We start from the raw sequence: 23081 nt of genomic DNA, 5'->3' as shown, positions 1-23081 counted from the left end.
GGAACATCCTCCACAATCGTGAAATCTGATGATCATCAACCCCTAGCAATGAAAACCAAATTGGGTTGGGTTGCTTATGGGCCAACCAGCAGCAACAGTGAACCATCAGCCCCAGTTATCCTTTTTATTAGAGAAAAACGTGACGATGACGATTTGCATAATTTGGTTAAAGAATATTTCTCAGCTGACAACTTTGGGATTAACCCATCTGCCGAGATCCTCGAGTCCGATGATGACAAAACAGCTCGTCAAATAATGCAAGAAACAACACGCCGCATCGGAAATCGTTTTGAAACTGGCCTGCTATGGAAAAGCCCTAAACCCATTTTGCCGAATAGTTTTCGGATGGCTGAACAACGTTTCCATGAAGTCGAGAAGAAGATGAACCTAAAACCAGATTTTGCCTCCAGGTATAAAAGTGAAATGCTTAAGTACGTCGAAAAGGGATACGCCAGAAAACTCCAACAGCACGAAATCGAGGATGAATCTCAGCCAGTGTGGTATTTACCACACTTTGCCGTGCAAAGCCCGCACAAGCCAGACAAACTCAGAATCGTTTTCGATGCTGCAGCCAATGTAAATGGAGTCAGCCTAAATTCAGCCCTACTCAAAGGACCAGAGCGAGCCAAGCCGATGATGAGCATTTTATTTAAGTTCCGTGAAGGCATCATAGGAGTTGCAGCAGATATTCGAGAAATGTTCTCACAAATTCAAATTAGACCTCAAGACCAGCACGCCCAAAGATTTTTGTGGAGAGATGGAGATGCAACACAGCCTTTATGTCATTATGTCATGGTCTCCATGATTTTTGGAGCTGTTTGTTCACCATGTGTTGCAGAATTTATCAAAAATCTTAATGCTCAAGAATTCCAACAAGAGTACCCAGAAGCAGCTACAGCAATTGTGAACAAACATTATGTCGACGACTATGTGGCAAGTTTCCGAAGTGAACAAGAAGCAACACGTATTTGCAAAGACGTAGTGAGAGTCAACAACAAAGGTGGTTTCGATTTAAGAAACTTTTCGTCTAATTCAGCCAAATTACAACACACCATGAACGCCAAGTCTTCAGAATGTTCCAAAACCATAAACATGGAACACCAGGCAACCACAGAAAAAGTGCTTGGAATGCATTGGAACACATCCAGTGATACCTTCGAATTCAAAACAAAATTTCACCGAATTCCGACCGATGTCTTGAAAGGTGTCCGACCGCCGTTGAAAAGAGAGCTCGTAGGGATAGTGATGGCCATCTATGATCCCTATGGATTGCTAGCCGAGTTTCTACTATATCTGAAAATATTGGTTCGAGACACTTGGAAGAGCGGCATTACCTGGAAAGAGCCACTGACTGCCGATCTGAACAAAAGGTGGCAAGCCTGGTGGGAAGAATTCCAAAAAGTCAACATTTTCCAAATTCAGCGTTGTTACTCGCCGAATTTGCCCAATGCAAATTCAGTAGAGTTACACATTTTCATGGACGCAAGCCAAGAAGCCTTTGCCGCAGCCGGATACTTTAGAATAATCCATAACCATGGAAAAGATGTCGTTTTCATATTTGGGAAAACTCGTGGAGCACCACAGAAAACTATGTCGATTCCTCGACTGGAGCTCCAAGCTGCAATACTCGGCATACGCCTCGCCAAAATTATTATTCGGAATCATGACATAAATATTTGCAAAACAACCTACTGGACCGATTCCAAAACCTTGCTACATTGGATTAATTCAACAACACGAAAATTCAAGTCATTCGTTGCACAGCGTATCGCCCAAATACTTTCGTCATCTGAACCATCCCAATGGCGTTGGGTTCCTACCAACAAAAACAGCGCAGATGCAGCCACTCGAGCACGCAACCCTCCTAAATTAAAAGTAAACAGCGTCTGGCTGACCGGACCTGAATTCCTAACCCAAATCGAGACACATTGGCCAGCCATGACAACTCAGCCACTTCCAGACGTTCCAGATGTTGAAGAAATCAAATCTTGTCTTTGTCTTCAAGTAAAAAGAGGTAATTCTTTAATAAATATTAATCGATTCTCGTCTTATTCAAGGCTCAAAAGAACCATGGCCTATGTAATCCGTGCTGTAAATAAGTTACGTTACCTTGCAAAGAACAAAAAGAAGAAGAATTCAACCCTGAAAAGAACATCAAATTGCTTCCTAACCGTAGCCGAGCTCAATAAGGCCGAGAACATTCTTTGCAAAGAAGTACAATACGAGCAATACTACGACGAAATCCAAATGCTTAAATCTTCAACACCTATATCAAGAAAAAGCTCAATTTATTCCCTAAATCCGTATCTAGACGAAGAAGGTCTTCTGCGAATTCAAGGTCGTCTTGACGAAGCACTTTACTTACCATTACAAGCCAGACGTCCAATTTTGCTGCCGCAGAAACATGCAATGTCCGAGCTCATCATGACGCATTATCATGAAAAACTACATCATCAAAATTCCTCAGTCATCCTTAACGAAGCCCGCCAAAAATTTTGGTTTCCACACCCCAAGATGCTTCTGAAATTCATACAAAGCAAATGCCTGCGATGTAAGATGGATAGAGCTACCCCAAAACCTCCTCTAATGGGTCAACTGCCAGTCGACCGTGTGACTCCATACATCCGTCCGTTTACTTACACGGGAGTTGACTTATTTGGACCTATAAATGTAGCGATTGGTCGCAGACGAGAAAAAAGATGGGGAGTCATCTTTACATGCCTGACAGTCCGTGCAGCCCATATTGAATTAGCCGAGAATTTGTCTACCGATGCCTTCATTTTGTGCCTAAGAAATTTTATCAACCGAAGAGGCACACCCGTCAGAATTAGAAGTGATAATGGTACCAACTTCATCGGGGCTAAGCGAGAACTTGAAAGTGAAAAACATTTGTTCGATGTGGATCGTATCGGTGAAGAAGCCGCAAGCTGGAATATCGAGTGGATCTTCAACTGTCCTGCTAATCCAAGCTCCGGTGGCTGTTGGGAACGCCTCATCCGCATAATAAAGCGCCTAATGATGAAAATACTTCCAGAGGAGGCTCCAAGGGTGGAGACTCTTAGAAGCGTCTTAATAGAAGCAGAAAACATTATTAACTCACGTCCATTGACGGACATACCAATTACTAACGAAGAAGACGATCCAATAACCCCGAATCACTTCCTACTTGGTTGTGTCAATTCAACACAAACGCCTTATCCAGATGAACAAAACATTTGTCTCCGAAAGCAGTGGAAGATTGCTTTGAATCTCAAGGACCGTCTTTGGAAAAGGTGGACCGTAGAATACTTACCCCAACTCTTCAAGCGACCCAAGTGGCATGAAAAAGTTCGCCCTCTTCAAGTACACGATTTTGTCATTATCTGTGACCCCAACCAACCACGAAGCCAGTGGCGCAAAGGCCGCATCACTAAAGTATTTAAGGCCAAGGATGAACAAGTTCGATTTGCCGAAGTAAAAACCTCCACCGGCCTTATTAAACGACCAGCATCCCGATTAGCAGTCCTGACGATTGATGGTGAATCCCAGGGTGATTCACGGGGGGTGGAGTGTTAGAGAGAGAAGAACAAGAGAGAGAACAAATCTTCGTTCTGCAAAATATTTTGCAGACAAATGGCAGTCTGAAACCAAACGCCGTGCCGTGAAGAAGACACACGAAGAAAACAATTTAAAAACGAGCCAAATACGAGCCAATACGAGTCAAACAAGAAATTTTATATTATCTTTTATATAATTAATATCTTTTATTTTAAATCCATTCAAATAAATTAAACTTTAAAAAGTATATTCTTTTCTTTATAAGAAATAAGTTTTCTTGAGGCAGCCGCCCTTTACATCTTCTTTTAGTGTGCCATGCAAAAATGCAGTTTTCACATCAAGTTGGTGGAAGATAAACTTGTTTCGTAAGGCCACAGCTAACACAGTTCGAATAGTGGTTAGTTTCGCAACGGGTGAATAAGTCTCTTCATAATCTATCCCAGCTTTTTGCGTAAACCCTCTAACTACTAGACGAGCTTTGTACCTTGTGGGTTCACCATATTCATTTTCTTTAATTTGGAATATCCATTTGGGCTTCAAGGTCTTTGCATTTTTCGGTTTTGTAACCACTTGCCAAACATCATTTTCTTTCATAGAGTAAAGCTCTTCTTCAATAGCCTTGAACCATTTTGGAGCATCAGAACGTCTTTGGATTTCATCATATGAATTAGGTACACCTGTCGAAAATTTATCAGCAGCAGTTGTTCTATAACACATGTAAAAATCATGAAACTTACTTGGAAGTCGGCGCTCCCGTTCACTGCGCCTTGTAGTTATCTCATTATGAAGATTACCACTATCAGTTTGTGAAGGGAGCGCAGCTGCATCTTCCCAAACATCGGTTTCTTCATTTTCTTCTTCAACTATTTGATGTTCATAGTTTTCAGCTTCATTCACATCGCAAACAGTATCTTCATTCGTATCGCAACCAGTATCTTGGATATTTTCAACACCAACGAGTACTTCAGATACCTCTTCCCCTTCTTGCTCGTGGGTGTCGAATATCGTTATTACGTTTTCGTTTTGGTCATCTTTTTGAACTTGATTGAATGGAAAAACATTTTCATCAAACTTCACGTCACGGGCAGTGAATATTTTCTTATTTTGGATGTCCCAAAGCTTGTATCCATTTGGTACGTATCCAATCATGATTGATTTTCGACTCTTGGAATCCAGTTTCTTTCTTTGTTGACTTGGAATCCATGCATAAGCCTTGCATCCAAATACTCGGAACTTTTCAAAATCTGGTTTCGAACCATACCACAACTCTGCAGGTGTCTTCTTGCAATTTACCGACTTAGTTGGTGTTCTGTTAATTAGGTATGTTGCAGTGAGTGCTGCCTCACCCCACATTCGTTTCGGCATGTTGGATTGCAATAACATCGTTCTTATTTTTTCAACAATAGTTCTGTTGAACCTTTCTGATACTCCGTTTTGCTGAGGGGAGTAAGAGATTGTAGGTTCAACTTGAATCCCCATCTTCTTGTACCACAGGTTCTGTTCTCTCGAGCAATATTATCTCCCTTGGTCAATGGTAAGCTTAGAGATCGAATGTCCAAACATTGATTTCGTCATGGCTTCGTATTCTTTATGCTTCAAAGACGTCAGATTTTCGTTTGATAACATACACCATAGCGAAATGCGTATAGTCATCAATGAAAGATACGAAATATTTGGATCCATCCCAGTTAGCTTCATCAATGGGTCCACACACATCGGAGTGAATTCTTTCTAACACTCGAGTTGCTCTGTTTCTTGTGCCATTGAAGGGGTCACGACTAGGGTTGCCAACCGTACTCTAAAAAAGAGTATTGTACTCTATTTTACGTATGTGTACTCTATAATCTATAACTCTGATAGAGTACGTCAAAATACTCTTTTTTTTACTTAAGGCTAAGTGCACCACCTCATAAACATCTTAACGTTTACAAATTGGTGGATAACTTTCATATTTCTAAAGATAATTGAATGAAAAAGAAAACCCGAGGTTTAAAATATTCGACCTTATAATTTCTAAATTTGAACAATTGTAATTTAGAGAGTACAAAACATTATAATTTTGGTCGTTGTTTTAGTATAACCTACTTGTTTTGTTTGTTTCTTATTCAGACTTAAATTTTAATTTTGTTCAAATTCTATTTTGGAATGAAATTGAATCAAAGGAAGGAGTAAGCTTTTTTCAAAAACTTAAACTTTGTTTTTTTTTTTATAGAAAAAAAAAAAATAAATCGCAACTGATGCTATTTTTCTTGATCTTGCATGTAACTTTTGCTATTATCAATATAATTCATCGAAATAAAAAAATTTATAGAATATTAATACCTTGATTTTTACAAAAAAAGGTTTTAAATATTAAAGAAAAATGTTTAAAAAAGATTTTTTTACTTTTTCAGAAATATTAGTTTAATTTTTTTTTTATTAAAATTTTATTCTCTATTTTACTTTGTTTTGTTTAAGACCTTAAAACATTAGATTTTTTTCTTGTAAAAATTGAAGTTATTTATGTTTGAGTGAAGCTTCTTACCTATTTCTTTTTATTTCGATGAATTATATTGGTAACTGCGAAATTTGTGAGCTATACACTATCTGTTCTTGCAACTTCAGCATTCACTGAGAGAATATTTTGGGTCATGAATATGAAGTGGTGAGATGAGAGGAATAGGGCTTCATCAAATTGATTAAAAATGAGCTCTTAATTTATATGAATTTTGAATTCGAACGTTTATTTTAAAAATAACAAAAATATTGTTATATACTGCAAGAAGCACCAAAAAATAAATTTTCAAGACTTGAAATAAATGGGAGGTACTCTTCTTTTTTCAAATGTACTCTTTTTTTTCGTCTCTGAAATCAAATATACTCTATTCCTTCTTAAAAAAGTTGGCAACCCTAGTCACGACTATGTTTTCCCTCTACACAAATATCACAGAAACCAAGGCCATCAACGGAAGTCGCATTGAGTCCTTTTATAAGATTTTCTTTTGCCATTTCTTTTAAGGCTCCTTGTCCAACATGTCCCAAACGATTATGCCATAATTTGATATCAATAGTCTTACATAAATTTGCTGAAAGATATTGAATCTCAAATTCAACTTCATACAAACTGCCATTTAGATATCCTTCGGCAATGAGAATACCATTTTTAACAATTCTGGCTATATCGTTGGCAAATTGGACATCAACACCAAGACTTGTCAATCTTCGAACGGAAAGTAAGTTGTCTCTTAATTCCGGTAGATACAGAACATCATTAATTGTCAGGTCGATACCCGTGTTGCTTCTTCCATGAATAATTCCAGCACTTTTTGCAATTAAAAATTGACCATTCTTTGCAACATTGATTTTTACTGGTTCTCTCAGTTCTTTCTCTTCAGAAAAACACCAGTTCACATTCATCAGATGGTCACTTGCCCCAGAATCAAGCTTAAATTTTATTTTGGAGCTTGACTCTTTGAAACTATTACAATTATTTCGATCCGACATCAGACATACCCGCTTTGAATTTTTATTGGGTTTTTGACTATGTCCTGATTCGACAATCTCTCGCTAAGTGCCCTTGCTTATTGCATTTGAAACATTTGCCTTGAAATTTGAAAGGTTTCTTAAAAAATTTCTTTCCAGCAAATGCTGATCTCACATGATCATCTTCTTCATCTCTGTCATTTAACTTTGCTTCTTTTAAAAGCAGTCTGTCTTTGGTAGTTTGAAACGTTAAATCACTGCTACTAAGATTTTGTAAAGCAGTAACCAACGGATCAAATTTTTCAGGCAGGGAAAGAAAAAACTGAGCTAGAAGATCACTTTCTTCTAATGATGCTCCCGACATCTTAAGCTGCCTTACCAAATTCTCAAAATCAGTGATGTGCTTTGCGGCTGAATCACCATCTTTCATCTTGAGCTTCGACAATTGCTTTCTGAGCAACATCTGATTCACCACAGACTTTGTTGCAAAAGACGATTGGAGGCTTTTCCACATCTCTTTAGCTGTAGTCTTCTCACGAATGTAGCTCAAAAAATCATTATGAACAAACGCTACAATTCGTTCTTTGGCTTTCATATCCCTTTTCAAAAAATCTTCGTATCCCACACCATTTGCTTCAACGACATTGGTCAAAACATCTCCCAGATTAAGCGAGTCCAGATGGGTCTTGACCCTAAACTGCCAATCATCAAATCCGCTTCCATGAAATTGCGGAATTCCATAAACCGACTCTTTAGTTTCGCCCATAACCTATTAGAGTTTGTTGGTTTATTTATATAACAACGGTGATAAACAATTATAAGAAAACAGGTCTTGCTTCTTGAACGTTGAAAATTCGAATGAGAAAATTTCTGACAAATAATTTTCTCATAATAATAAATATTAAAAACGATTGCTTATGTTTTTCAATAGAAAAGAATAATTGTTAAATTGAAAATATTTTTAGCAAAACATATTCTTTTAGATATATTCTATTGATAAGTGTGGCATTTGTTCTTTATATCGCATAAAATACCGTTAATTATCGATTTAAAAATTTTCCTGATCCGTTTCGTAGATGCACTATAATTAAAAACGATAAATTTGTGACACGGTACCCCATGATAGAAAGTCCTTGTGGCATAATTCTCAATTATTCTTGTGTGAGTGTAATTAATTTTCAAGAATAGAAAGAACCCACAATTTCATGGCAATAATACTTTTGGACGATTTTTCTATTGCTGCCAAGAGGTAGTACCTCTTCTTCTCCATTATCGACGACACCCATGATGTGAGATGGTACCAAAAAATTTCCCACTTTACTGTTTCACATTTAGGCTTCATTATGTTAAAAAGTAGACCTGAAAAAATGTGTACTTAGTGAAGGCTGGATTTTAAAAAAACCTAACGTCTATTTCTATTTTCACAAACCTATTTTATTTATCGTCGATACCGAATCGGTGAAGTGGTAGGTACTTTTATTTACAAACCTGTCTGGTTTGTAAGTAAAAGAAAGTCTGTCTGGTTCTTAAGAAGGTGTACTTCTAAAAGCTCACGCATAGCACAGATTTATCGGAGAGAATATGCTCTGACAGAAACTGAGAACAAATAAATCACCAACTTTCTTTACCAAATTAAAATACGCAGCTGCCGATAAGAACTGAAGCTAAGTCCAACTGAATTTTTATACAATTTTTACAAACTATATCTGTTTTGGTATTGTGTATCTATTTCGACAAAGATATTTGCTAGTGTGAACTATGAACTTGATTTGAGTCGATAGCAAAATTGTTAACGAAAAAGATCGAACGATAAAACAAAAACAACCTTCCACAATAGAATTTCACAACACCAAAAGTCATTTTCGATGATCGACTATAGACAAAAGTCGTCTATCGATAGACAAACGACACTCGCAATAAGGGCCTTTTTTATTCCTTTATCGGAGAGCTTTACAAAAACAAAAAAAAAAACAAAAATCTTTTAGGTATCAATTTAGTTGTTTAAAATTGAGTTTGAACTTTTATAAATTTATTAATTTTAAACGAAACTAATATGCTTATTAATTTTTTAGCCGAATTATAAGGACTCTTCTGCTTTTATCGTTAAATACAAACATATTCTTTCGAAAGCCATAGCTCTGATTAAGAATTACGTAATAACGGTTATTTCGCAAGCCACACACCAAACATTAGCTCCAAAAAATGTTGGAACTCAAGACACAAAACCAAACGCAGAGGCTGCTTTTGCACTTTATTATGGGAAATACCAAGCATCTGCAATCAAAATTAAAAGAGTTTCCCAATTAGTTGAAGATCGTCTGTCTTTTGGGGCCGAATATGAACAGCTACTCTCTGATATTCACAACAACTATTTATCCGAACGAGCTAATATCATGTCACCGGCAGTTGAAAGTGCAATTCAAGATTTGAAAATTACCTACAAAGGAGATCAGTGTTCATTGATGCGAAGTGCGTGTGGATTTCTGGTGCATGTATGTCAAGACGAACATCGATTATTTTTCCAGTACTTCTCGGTGCCCAGTGATCAATTGATGTAAATTTTTGATAGTAGTCTATTTCTTTAATCTAACTTTCTATTTTTTTAAGATCATATTTGGAAGGATTATGCACAATTCTTTATGATACAATGCGTCCAATGATTATTCATGTCAACCACTTAGAAACTTTGGCTGAGATATGTAGCATATTGAGGATTGAAATGATTGAAGAACAAGTTCAACAAAATCGTAAGTTTTAAAAAATAAACCCAACTCGAGCATCAGATTTAACCGGTAAAAAAGTAGAATTGAACTCTAATTTGTATTTGTTGCAGGTGAGCAATTGGAGGCTTTCGATCGCACTGCTAACCAAATGCTTCAAGATGTTCAAGAGCGATTAGTTTTTCGAGCTCATTTGTATCTGCAGTCAGATATATTACATTATAATCCTTCAGCAGGGGATCTTGCTTATCCAGAAAAGTTGGAAATGATGGAAGTAAATATTATGTGAATTTTGTTTTAATGCAGTTCATAATCCGTACGCAAATATTTCAGAGCATAGCGCTGTCACTACAAGAACCGACTTTAAGGCGATCAGATTCTCGGTCTTCGCTAATATCAACAGTTTCAAACACAGAAAGTGTTGACACCAACTACAGAACCAGAAACCTTAGTAATTCTAGCGTCACGTAACTTTAAATATATTAAATTATTTTTTATAATTATTAAAGATTCTCCTGCTGATCTTCATGGGATGTGGTACCCAACTGTACGCAGGACACTTGTGTGTTTGTCAAGATTGTATCGTTGTGTAGATAGACCAATATTTCAAGGACTCTCCCAAGAAGCTTTAAGGCTCTGCATACAAAGTGTCTCCAAAGCTGCGAGCAAGATAAGTTCTTCCAAGGTAATTTTGCTTAAGATTTAAGTAGAAAAATATATTTATAATACATTTCTTTTAGACATCAATCGATGGCGAACTTTTTGAAATAAAACATTTGTTAATACTGAGGGAGCAAATAGCCCCTTTTCGGGTAGACTTTACTGTGAAGGAGACATCACTTGATTTTAGCAAAGTTAAAACCGCTGCTTTCGGATTGCTACAAAAACGAAAACAGCTTTTTTCAATGGGAAGCAATAACGCTATACTTGAATTTCTCCTCGAAGGCACACCTCAAATAAAAGAGCACCTGCTGGACTCTAGAAAAGAGGTTGATCAGCAGCTTAAGTCTGCTTGTGAACGTTTCATAAAAGACGCAGTACAGATGCTAATTGGACCTTTACTTATATTTCTTGAAAAAGCTCAAACTTTGGTATCGCAAGCACCGACAATGAGCAATAAAGAGCAAACAACACCAAGTAAATTTAACTACACATTGCGACAAAGTTCTTGGGCAAGTCCACAGCACATAAGCAGTATTATCCAAGAGACACAAAGGCTAATTAAAGTCAAATTATGCAATCTTCAACGTTCAATGCAACTTTATCTCAGCAACCGTGATACGGAATTCATAATTTTTAGACCCATTAGAGTAAGTATTTATTATATTTTATTTAAAAAAAATTCTAATTGATAACCATTAATTTTAGAACAACATAATAAGTTCATTTGTTAAATTGGAACAAATACTTGCGACAAATGGATATTCTCAAGATGACATGATTATTACAAGCTGCCCTTCAGCAGAGCAAGTATCAATACTTTTGTCAAGTGCAAGTATTCTAGCAGCTGAAGCAATTGTTAATTTTTCTGGAGGGAGAAAAATAAGTACATCATCAAATGAGGGTCATAGCCAAAGAAAAATAAGCTTGGAGAAGAAGGTGAGTTTTGACAGTGCTGTTGTTATGACACAGGTTCCTGAAACTTCAGAAATAACTTCAGAGAAGGTATCGGAAATCCCTTCAGAGAAGGTATCTTTTGAAGTCGGTTCAAGTCAAACTTAAAACGAAAATGTTTATTAGAAAAAAAGTTATTTAGGTATTAAATAAAGAAATCATTTATTTTATTTACTATCGGTTAATTTTTTTAAAAAGGAGTCAGGTTGAGATCAATTTATTTATTTAACAAAAAGGCATTTACTTTCGGTTGCAGTAATTCGGTATGCTTAGTAAGAGTAGTGGACTTATAAAAAACGCTATAGCGGTCGCTCTCAGTAAGTAAACAGGCGTTTGTATTTTAAGCATTTCTACTTACATTACAACAAGTTAACCCTTTCGAACCCAAGCTATGAAAATCAATATTAAAAAATGTTTTTTTTTTTTCAGTATTATCGTGTCAAAAACATCACAACTAAAAAATATAAATAGCAAAAAATTCAAAAAAAAAAAAAAAAAAAAAATGCATGTAAGTCGGCCAACTGAGAAAATAACTTTTTATGGAACAATAATGTATGCTACTTCTTCTAAGCCAAAAAACAAAACACTTTCTGGATTTACATTTTTTATATCTTTTTTTTAAATTATGACCATATATAAAAAAAAAATTTTGCAAAAAAAAAAAAATGAAAAAATGTGAATTTCAGTCTCTTTTTCGGTTAAAAAAAATTAGAAGTATGATATTTGACTAACTTTTTGTAATAATCTAGTAACTAGGTATTATTATCTTTCAATTAAGCCATCGAAACCTAAAAAAGTATTTAATTTAATACTTTTTACGAATTTTGAAAAATATGTTACATGAGAGTAACGCTGGGTCCGAAAGGGTTAAACAAAACAGAAATTGATACTTTGCCTTTTATCGGTTTTATTATTAAACACATGTGTAACCGAACCTATCTTTCAAGTTCGGAACCTAAGAGACATAAATCATTGATCCTTATTACGGATGTCGTTTGTACTAAAACGACACAAGAGCTCTTGAAGCCAAAATTATAGTTTTAGTAAAGCAATTATCAGCTCATAGAGAAGAATGGCAAACAGTGGAGAGAAATGTTTATTTTAACGAAAGTTGGCGCTCCTAGAGCAAGTCGTTTTCTTGTCGTATTACGACGTACTTTTTTTGAAAAGTAAGGAAAAGGAAATGTGTTACCCACCACTCGGCCCTAGCTAGGTAATCCGTCGGAGCGAAAATTCTCCGATGTCATACGAAATATGCTTCGAGGTATTTTTCCGTCAGGTAAAAACTGTCGATTCGGATGAAATCGGACAAAATTTACTCCGACAGATTACCTCTCTAGGGCCGACTATCGTGGCTAAAAATACCTGCAGTGATCAAAAAAAGAGAATTTTTTCTTTATGAAAGTAGTTCTCAATTTTAAACCTTAAAGAACAATGAATTTATTTTATTTATCCAAAGGATCAGGCTAAATTTTGTCTATAGATTTCTATGTTTTAGTATAGCATCATTAAATAAGCACCAATGATAGGATGAAAGTGCTAAAAGTATACAGAAAATTTATAGTTGACAAGTTTGACCAATAACCCAAAAAATATTTTTTAATTCAATCCAACCCTATTTTATACAGTATCGATATGTAAGTGTATATTTGGAGTGCGAATCAATGAATCCCTAACTCTTGCACTACACACCTTTTTATAACTCGGGCCATTTTTGGCGACCCTCTAACATTGGTATTTAACTCTCCAAACATATCATAAACGATTTGCTGACTCAATTTTGATTTTTCATCAATAATCCAGTCAAATAAGGGTTTAACCTCGGAATGAATGTTAGTAGACATTTTTTTTGCTCAATATCTTCCTTTTGCCATTCTATAACATAACTCAAAAGTCTAGAAAAATCTCATGTCCGCTTGTCGCGATTTCAAGGTCAAATCGCGAAATGGAGATTTTCAAAATTAGCAAAAATAGGCTATGGTATTATATACACATATGATACATGATTTCAAGGTATTTTTTAATGCTGATTCCAAAAAATCTAAAATCAAGACAATCTGACGTCTCTGGAAAGAGTTATACCTGTTTTTCATCTGTCAACTCATATTATTATAACAGTTGCTAACTTACTACCGAAAAACCCTTAAAAGTAATGGTAGCAGAATCATATTTTGCATGAGGGTTTTCAAATCCATTATCATTAAGAATCAAAATAATGCAATGCAAAAAAACATTTATATCTATGACAAAATGGTATTTTTTGAGAAAAGGGGAAATTTTGGGATGTGCACTAAAAAACATCCTGGTACAATCTTGGAATTAGTGCTATTAGGCTAATTTTTTTGTTTCTATCTTTGTTTGGATATTCTATAACTTATGTCAAAAATCTAAAAAAATCTCATGACCGCAAGTTCTTATTTTCCAGGTTAAACTAAGTTAGGTGCAGATTTAAAAAAAATAATAAGAAAATTTTAGATTCTTATATGTATACCAACATAACCCATATCATTTCAAGGTATTTTTTAACGCTGATTCCAACAAAACCCACAAACAAATCAATATGACCATCCCTGAAAAGTAATGTACCTTATTCATGTTGATCTGACACAAATATCTGAAGAGTAGTTTTTCAATTTTTTCAAATCTGCACCTTATCTTCAAACCAAGAAAATTAGGACTTGCGGACATGAGATTTTTTTAGATTTTTGAGGGTAGTTAAAGAATATCCAAACAAAGATTAAAATGAAAGAATTAGCCTATTAGCACTTATTCCTAAGATGAACAAGAATCTTCTTTAGTGCATATCCTAAAATTTGCCCCTCCATCAAAAAATACCATTATTTCGTAGGTATATATATTTTTTGTAGTGGATTGTTTTGATTTTTAATAATGATGGATTCTAAAATCTTCATGCAAAATTTGGTTCATTTACCATAACTTTTAAGGGTTTTTCGGCAGTAAGTTTGCAACTGTTATAATAATATGAGTTGACAGATGAAAAACAGGTATAACTTTTTCCAGAGACGTCAGATTGTCTTGATTTTAGATTTTTTGGAATCAGAATTAAAAAATACCTTGAAATCATGTATCATATGTGTATATAATACCATAGCCTATTTTTGCTAATTTTGAAAATCTCCATTTCGCGATTTGACCTTGAAATCGCGACAAGCGGACATGAGATTTTTCTAGACTTTTGAGATATGTTATAGAATGGTAAAAGGAAGATATTGAGCAAAAAAAATTTCTACTAACATTCATTCCGAGATTTACCCCTTTTTTCTCCTTATTTTACTGTATTACAAATCGAAATTGAATGTAGATACAGTCGAACTTTTTCACCATTTTCAGTACAAAATTTTTAAGAAAAAACAAAATATTAATCCCTCTTACTCGAACCAATTTTTGTCTCCCGTGAAAATTCGCCTAAGAACGAGTCGACTTCATCACGAATTCGGTGTTGAACGCTTTTTTTTTTGAGAACAATGTAGACTTCCGTAGCACTAAGATAAGTCTTTGCTACACGATACCAAAAAGCATATATGTATAACTTGTTTCTTTCTAAACAAAAGATGCACTCAAAAAATCAGATAATGTGCATATTGCGGGAATATGCATCCATATACATAAATATATAATTATTTATACCGACTTATTTGGAATTTAGAAACATGGTGGTTTTTAATAACGATTTTATTTGCATCAAACAAGCTTCAATTATGAGCCAATTTATACATTATGTCTGAGAATTTACAATATCCTATTCTTAAAAGCAAGCAAAGAAAATGACAAAAAGAAAATCTAATGAATTTTGAAGATGTTACTAATTTGTGAACAAAAATCAAACTAAAGAAAATTGTTACTTCAATTATACAACCATTAGGTCAATTTTTAGTCATATTTGTATTGAATTTTTTATAGCAAAATATTTGTATTAGAATAATTAATAATAAGCTGTTACGACAGTGAACACTTTTCTTTAGAGTTTCTCTGGCCACCGACCGCCGTTATTGATGGACTTTCCTGATTCGTCCTTCTACTCCGCTCAGCAGATTCGTCAAGTTCCATTATAGATAGAGCAAGTGCATGTGCTAATGCTTCGTCTTCAGTCTACAAAGAAATAATAAACTTTTAAATAAGCAACTTCCCAGATTGCACCTAAAAAAATGTTTGACTGTCAGACCATATTCCCCTGAATGTTTTTAGCCTGACTGCTTCCTTGGGCTATGTTCACTCTATTTGCTGTGGGTTTTAGATTTGTTGTAAACAATGTTGTGGGCTTATTATTTTTCCTATATTCAGCTGCATTGCTATGATATTAGAAAGGGTATGTTAAAAAGCTTAAATATAGGACAATAATAATCCTTACGCTGTTAAGTTACGTTGTAATTTTTGTGGACCAGTGCACTCATGGTCAGCTGAATGACGATGGCGCAAGCAGAAATTATAATTGCAAACTGTACATGTCACAGGTATTAGTTCCTTTTTTTTACAATTCTTGTAAGAGCAACGGTTCGTGAAGATTTTCTTTGTATCCGACTTGCAATACTGATCTATATGTTGACCAACAGTCTGGTCGGGAGATGTTCCTCGCGGTGTAGGAACGGGTTCTCCACATAACGGGCATACGGGGACTTGAAAGTCTTTTTTGTATGCTCCAGGACAGGAATGTTTCATATAGCTGAAGTGTTCGGAACAGAAAACTTTATCACACGAGTCGCATTTCATAGGTAAGAAGTCTAAATTTAAAGAAGGCTAAAAATGAATTGTATTGGAATTAATTAAAGAAAAACACTTACCCAACTTGTGACATGATTTTTCAGAACAATGTTTTCCAAGATGTGGGAACTCCATAGCACTCAAATAATTTTTTGTAGTTGATTATCCAAAGGCTTTTTATATTGAAATAAAGTTCTGGAGGTTTCGTGAACTTCTTTTAAACAAAATATCAATAAGTATGACTAAACAAAAATATGCGAGAAACTGAACATCCAACAAATTTTCTGAACTTTTTCAGTCTTGACGTATGACGTTCGTCGTGTCAAAAAAAAATACATAGCGAACACCATCTGACTTTCATATCATGAAGCTTGACAAAACAAAAAGAAGAAACGCGCTATCTGTATTTCAGTATTCAAACTGCATATGCAGAATTTTCAGTTTTGCGTCGCCACCGCTGGGATCGCTAGTTTATTTTATGTTTGAACCTTATGCAGAAAATTGAAGTGCAGATCTACCAAAAGATGTCGCTAAGGTATTTTCATGGATTGATAGTACTATAGAAATATATATACAATGCAAGATGGATAACCATTGCGTTGGTTCTTTTTTTTAATATGTTTAAAATAAAAACCCGATTTCTCTCAATTTTAATTAAAAACATAAAAAAGAAAAAGAAGACGCGAATTAAGTAGATACTTCTCACTTAGTAGAGATTTACACCACAACATGCAAAACTGTTTTACAATAGGGGTATTTACGATCCGATGCAACTGGGTTAGTATCATTGCAAAAGTGTAAAATCTTACAACATACAACAACAAAATATATGGATTGAAATTTTACAATGGTCTTGCACTTTTGCTATACCCTTAACCCTATTGCAAAATAAAAATACAATGGAGTAAAATTATTTTTGACAGATGGCAGAGCTAACCGTTGCGTCGCCCATGATAAACAGTTTGTCTTTTTTCATTGGCTCAAAAAGTGAAAAAAGTACAAAAGTGAAAATTTTCAAACGCATTTTTGTATAGTTTTTCGGGATGAAAAATTAAAACAAATGATGCAGAAAGCTTATTTTTTAGTCTAAAATATAATTTGTATACTCTTTATCACAAAACAATTCCCAGAAAAAAAATATTTTCACTTTTGTACTTTTTCAAAAAGTGGTGTATGTAGTTAAGCCTTTATAATGGTTGTCGCTACTCATGTCCCGTAATTTAGTTTCTAATGATGTAAAATAATTAGTGAAAATTAATTAACCCGAACAAAACAAAGAATTAAATTATATAAAATGGAAAAAAGAAGAAGCAACGGTGGAGGAAAAAAAAACATCATTCATGCTTCAATATTTACTATATATAAGAAGAGGGGCGTTCACGATCGATTGTAAAAAAATAAAATTTTACATTTTTACTAGGCCTGTTGCACCAGATCGTGAATACCCCTAATTATGAGTAAATAGATGGTGCTAATACTACGTTTCCACCTGATCTAAATCCGAGATTTAGCGAAGTAGATTTAGAATAAATCTCGAGATTTATTCTAAATCTACTTCGCTAAATGGTGGATTTGGGTTCACCTACCCTAAAACCAAGATTTTAAGCTACCCTCAAACCGAGATTTAGAATATATCTCGAGATTTAAGCTAAATCTCGGATTTAGCGTATACGGAGAAAAATGAATCTAGTATTTTATACTCCATATGACTAGTAAGGAAATTAAAGTAAAAAGCCCTAGATTTTAAGTAAAATTTACCTTACGTATTGAACATTTCTTGGCTCCGTAAAGTAATTTTTACAACACAATTATGGTGAACAAAATAAAGTAGTATATACCTTACGAGTAGCAATATTTTCTTTACGTAGCGTAAAATAAACCTTCATGCAAAAAAGTGTATGACTCTTTTCACTTTAAGATTCTAGTAAAACATATTTTACAAATTTAACTATTCTATGAATAAGTTTTACCTTACAATAAGGTTATAATACTACCTAATTCTAGGAATTTGTCCCCTATATCTTAATTGCTGTCATTGAAAAGTCTGCCATTTTGTTTTCCATTTGTTTTGGATATTTTTTTTTTGTCCGGGTGCGAAATAATTAAAATAAAGAAATAAAATGTAAAAATTTCTTTTTAAATTTGTGTTTTTCTTTTGGAAGTGAAATGTTTTCATTACTTTTTGTGTTATTTTATGCGTTATTATTGGCTCCGTAATTACGGATAGCAAATTTTTTTCTTGTGTTAGAATAATATAGGAGTACCTATCCATATGCATTAACATCATTCAATATAATTAATTCATGAAGAATTAGAAAAAAAATTGGATCAAATAAAATCAATTCCATTTTTATTGATGATATTTTCCTAAATAAAATTGTTTGTTTGCACCCTACCAAAATTATAATAAAGTAGGTAATTTATGTAATTATTGAAAAACATAACAGGGTCATACGTTACTTACTTCTAAATAGCTTTGAGGATTAAGTACGTGTTATGCTTTTCAATAATTACAAAAATTACCTTTTTTATTTTAATTTTTGTAAGATAAATGCATACAATTTTATTTAGAAAAATGTCATCAATAACAATGAAATTGACTTTATTTGATCCAATCTGTAACTAAATTATATACCTTATATAGGGAAGTTCAATTTACTTTAAAAATCAGTATTTTCAGCCTTATAGTAAGGTTATATATGTACCTAACTTTCTAGTAATTTCTATTAGAAATTCATACAAAAAAAGGCTTTACTGTAAAGTTAATCATAAGCTATAAATTTACTAGAAAAGTAAGGTAAATTCCATTTTATTGGGGAGTCATCCCTATTTAAACTCTACATTAAAGTTAAATTTACCAGAAATAAGGTGGTTCATACCTTATTTTTTCTCCGTGTAGGTGGAAACATAGTATAAGATTACTACCTATTGCGTTTGACATTCTTGTCAAGAAAAAAAAAATATTTTGTACAAACGCCGGATAAGGCATTAACTACTCAAAAAAGAAAAATGCAAAAATGAAAATTTTAAAATTTCTTGGTCATTTTGCAGTCTGGGAAACTTAAAGATGATACAGAAAACTAAGTTTTTGGTTTGAAACACAATTTGTATACTCTTTTGAATAAATCAACTTTTATACTACTTTAAAAAGTGGCTTATGTAGCTAAGGGCCAGTTGTACAAACGTGGTTCAGCCTCGGATCAAAAATTTAACCCACCGATTTCGGTGGATTAGCTGCGGGTCAACCTCGGATCAAGCATGGATGTAGCTATTTTTACATATGTGGACCATGCACCAGTGCTAAACCGGAACCTTACCACCGATTTCAGAAGATACAAGTTACTGAACCACGGATTAAATATTTGTACAACTGGCCCTAAGTCTTTAAAACCAGGAACTTTAATTTATCTTCTGAAATCATCGGTGAAGCAAAAGTTTAGCTCCGGTTCAATGTCTATATATGTTTAAATAGCTAAATTCATGCATAAACAAAAATTTAACCATAGCTCAACCGCCGAAATCAGAAACTTTAATTCCTAAACCAAGGTTGAACCACGTTTGTACAACTGGCCGTTATAGGAGTGTTCAACACAGTCTATTTTCTTTTCCTTTTCCTGTTTGCTATAATTGATTACTACTACCAACTACACATCAAGGGGCACGGTAGTGCCCAGCCAAGTTCTCTAGCAACTTTGGCACTACACCCTTATTTACAGGAAACAACTCAGGCCATTTTCGACCCCCCTCTAACTTCCACACCAAAGATGCTAGAAATTTCAAACTCACTACATTTGTTGAGCTCGTAAAAACCAAACTCCTCACAAAATTTCAGCCTCCTACGATGAGTAGTTTCTGAGATATAGGGCTTCAAAAATCGCAAAAACCGTAACTGACTCACTGACTCACTGACTCACTGACAGATCATCAAAATTATGGAGAACTTCCCGATATCGCAGAAACTTGAAATTTTACACGGTGATAGGACTTGTGGTGTATACAAAGGAAAAAATCGAAAATTTGAGATTTTCAATTCAGGGGGCGTGGCATCCGCCCATTTCCGCTGAATTTTCATCATATATTATAGAGCACTTCTGATTATCGTAGAATCTTGAAATTTGGTAGAATAGTAGAGCTGGTAGTTAATACAAAGGAAAAAATTTAAAACTTGAGAATTTCAGCCAGGGGGCGTGGCAACCGCCCATTTCCGCTGAATTTTCATAAATTATTATAGAGCACTTCTGATTGTCGTAGAATCTTGAAATTTGGTAGAATAGTAGAGCTGGTAGTTCATACAAAGGAAAAAATTTAAAACTTGAGAATTTCAGCCAGGGGGCGTGGCAACCGCCCATTTCCGCTGAGTTTTCATAAATTATTATAGAGCACTTCTGATTGTCGTAGAATCTTGAAATTTGGTAGAATGGTAGAGCTGGTAGTTTATACAAAGGAAAAAATTTTAAATTTGAGAATTTCAGCCAGGGGGCGTTGCAACCGGCATTCCCGCTGAATTTTCATCAAATATTATAGAGCACTTCTGATTGTCGTAGAATCTTGAAATTTGGTAGAATGGTGGAGCTGGTAGTTTACACAAAGGAAAAAATTTAAAGTTTGAGAATTTCAGGCAGGGGGCGTGGCAACCACCCATTTTCACTGAATTTTCATCAAATATAGAGATTTTATATTCTACAGCCATACCTTGCAAAAAGTAGTGAAATCACAACAAAAACATTACTGTTAAAAAAAGAGCCAAGTTCTCTTATATTGAAATTATGCTGGCACAAAAAGTACTGAGATGTAAAAGTGTACCAAGTTCTAAAGTTTGGGTTCAAATTCGTATCAATAAAATTTTGATTGTTTACTTGGCAATTTTTGAAATAACTTTAAAAATCGATAATTAAGAAAAATTGTCAAGAGAACAATCAAAATTTTATTGATACGAATTTGAACCCAAACTTTAGAACTTGGTACACTTTTACATCTCAGTACTTTTTGTGCCAGCATAATTTCAATATAAGAGAACTTGGCTCTTTTTTTAACAGTAATGTTTTTGTTGTGATCCTATCTACTCGAGCAGAAAATCATGGGTCAATTACAGTACTAGATCTACAATTTATCTAATCCTTTAGCCCTATTTTGTAAAACGATTATCGTTGAAACTACTTCGTTCTCGTTCAAATGCGATTAGCTGTTACGATAATCGTTTGATTTCAACGATACTCGTTAATGCTTACGACTGTCATTTCCCTATCGTTTGACTTTCGTTCTCGTTTGTCTTGGTTAAAAAAAAAAAATTTGCCAAACTTCGAAGCCAATTTTATTTCCACTGATTGCAATGAAATAACAAATATATAAACATACTCAATTATTAAAACGAAGAAGTAAATTTTTTATTATTATTAAAGCACCACAACACAACAAAACAATAAAAAAAAAAAACAATTGATCTCAATCTTCATGGCCAATTTGCAATGGCAGGGATAAAGTTCTCGGAAAGATGATTTTCTTCTTTAAATTCATAAAATAAATAGTCGAAATCACAAATTATGTCCATAACTTCAATTTTATTATGTTTTTGAATAGAAAATATTATTAAATAGCACAAGAAAAGTAAAAGATAATTTTTTGCCACTGAAGATTTTGTTTGTCTACTTATTTTTTGACAGCTTTTCATTGGCGTGAAGTTGGTACGCTTGAAAAAAAAAATAGTTTTTTTCATTTTTATCTGGCAATATTTTCAACCATGCATTATCGTTTTATTTAATCGGTCTATGTCGTGACTATTGTTGTCCTGGGTATCGTTGTTTTGCCTTTCGTTTCGTAATACAAAATAGGGCCCCTACCACCTTAAAAGCCGCGTTGGCTACAATCGCACTTGACTGTTGTCATTTGTGTTGCCAGCTTAATAGCAGCAGCAAAGTGCCAGCGCCGTCTACACTCTCAACTCCAAATTAAAATCAACCACACAACAACTCTCCACCACAGTCCGTCATCCAAAATAAAAAATGCAGTTCAGTGGAATATAAAATGTTGAGTTAGTTGTGCGCTGGGAATGTCGGTATTGCTTTTCAAATGTTTTATTTAGTTCTTTATTTTTGTTAATTCAGAATATCTTAACATTAAACTTTTCAACGTAAAGTGTAATTTCCTTTTCGTCTTAGTATAATCGCATATAAAATTGCATTGTTTATCAATTGTTCTTGTAAAGATTCTATGTTGAATTTTTCTTCAACTTTTTTTTTTGTGACTAGCCTGCACTTATGTGAAGGCATTTTTACTTTTATGTGAAATAACTTGGGGGTTTTATGAACTTTTATAGTTACTTCTAAACCAATAGAAGTGAAAATACAAATATATACAATACACCTGTTATTACGATACGTGTTCTTATCCAGGAAATTGCAATTCATGAAGTCTTTTTTTTAACTCCTGCCTGTAATAAAGGTAACTAAACTAAACAACTAGGCTGTGTCTGTTTGACGTGTCGCCGCCGCCGGACGCGTTTTGTCAGTCTTCTTCGTATTTGTATGCGAAATCGTATAAAAGATTGCTTCAATATTGTTGGATAAGGGTGCGGCTTTCAAAAAGTTGTTAAGTACAATATTCTGCAGAGTTTGGGTTTTCTTGTTGTAAAGGTGCTTTGGAGGCACTGGTAAGTTTGTTATCTTTTTTGCTCAAACCCGTAGCTTATTTTTTTATTTGCTTTCGATTGGAAAATTTAATCTTTTCAACCTGTTGCTTGAAAATAATTATTACTCATTTCTATCAGACCAAACACTATATAAAAAGAATATTCTTATCCTTCACGCAGTAATTCCATCACAACCGCATACTCTAATTGTTTAGAAACAATTCTTTGAATCATTCACATTTAAAGGTGACATAATTCGTTTAAAATTCAAGACACAAGAAATTATTAAAAAAGACATTAAACTTTTGCTGTCTAAAAAACCTACTTTACTTAAAGAGTACCACCCACTTATTTTCTTATAGCGCTACCTATAAAATTAAACGAAGAGATTTTTTAATAGAATA

At 34.2% G+C, this 23081-nt stretch overlaps 2 protein-coding genes across 2 annotated transcripts in view; one reads left to right on the top strand and one right to left on the bottom strand.

The window, feature by feature from the left end:
• The window catches only part of LOC129907308 (conserved oligomeric Golgi complex subunit 3), a 30388-nt gene that overhangs the window by 5297 nt on the left and 2010 nt on the right, over nucleotides 1-23081 (top strand). Inside the window, exons 3-9 of the mRNA XM_055983428.1 lie at nucleotides 9072-9553; nucleotides 9607-9746; nucleotides 9833-9993; nucleotides 10053-10170; nucleotides 10229-10404; nucleotides 10460-11029; nucleotides 11088-11318. Of these exons, the coding sequence (XP_055839403.1) occupies nucleotides 9072-9553; nucleotides 9607-9746; nucleotides 9833-9993; nucleotides 10053-10170; nucleotides 10229-10404; nucleotides 10460-11029; nucleotides 11088-11318 (1878 nt within the window). The remainder of the gene's footprint in view (nucleotides 1-9071; nucleotides 9554-9606; nucleotides 9747-9832; nucleotides 9994-10052; nucleotides 10171-10228; nucleotides 10405-10459; nucleotides 11030-11087; nucleotides 11319-23081) is intronic.
• On the bottom strand, nucleotides 15012-16371 carry LOC129907310 (AN1-type zinc finger protein 2A). The gene is made up of 4 exons (XM_055983430.1): nucleotides 16133-16371; nucleotides 15703-16072; nucleotides 15517-15643; nucleotides 15012-15443 (listed from the first exon to the last, which is right to left on the bottom strand). Exons 1-4 carry the CDS (start codon nucleotides 16185-16187, stop codon nucleotides 15291-15293), a joined length of 705 nt encoding a protein of 234 aa, XP_055839405.1. The 5' UTR covers nucleotides 16188-16371; the 3' UTR covers nucleotides 15012-15290.

The sequence above is a fragment of the Episyrphus balteatus genome, chromosome 1 (assembly GCF_945859705.1).
Source record: "Episyrphus balteatus chromosome 1, idEpiBalt1.1, whole genome shotgun sequence".
Classification (NCBI taxonomy): Eukaryota; Metazoa; Arthropoda; class Insecta; order Diptera; family Syrphidae; genus Episyrphus; species Episyrphus balteatus.
The sequence above is the reverse complement of the archived record's forward strand: the minus strand, read 5'-3'. Positions and strand labels throughout refer to the sequence as shown.

What these genes read in the sequence shown, in the direction of transcription:
- LOC129907310 (XM_055983430.1), bottom strand. Translation starts at nt 16,187, where the DNA reads ATGGAGTTCCCACATCTTGGAAAACATTGTTCTGAAAAATCATGTCAC. An exon ending in AAAATCATGTCACAAGTTGG is followed by an intron (nt 16,073 to 16,132) that starts GTAAGTGTTTTT and finishes CTTTAAATTTAG; the next exon opens with ACTTCTTACCTATGAAATGC. An exon ending in TTACAACGTAACTTAACAGC is followed by an intron (nt 15,644 to 15,702) that starts GTAAGGATTATT and finishes CTAATATCATAG; the next exon opens with CAATGCAGCTGAATATAGGA.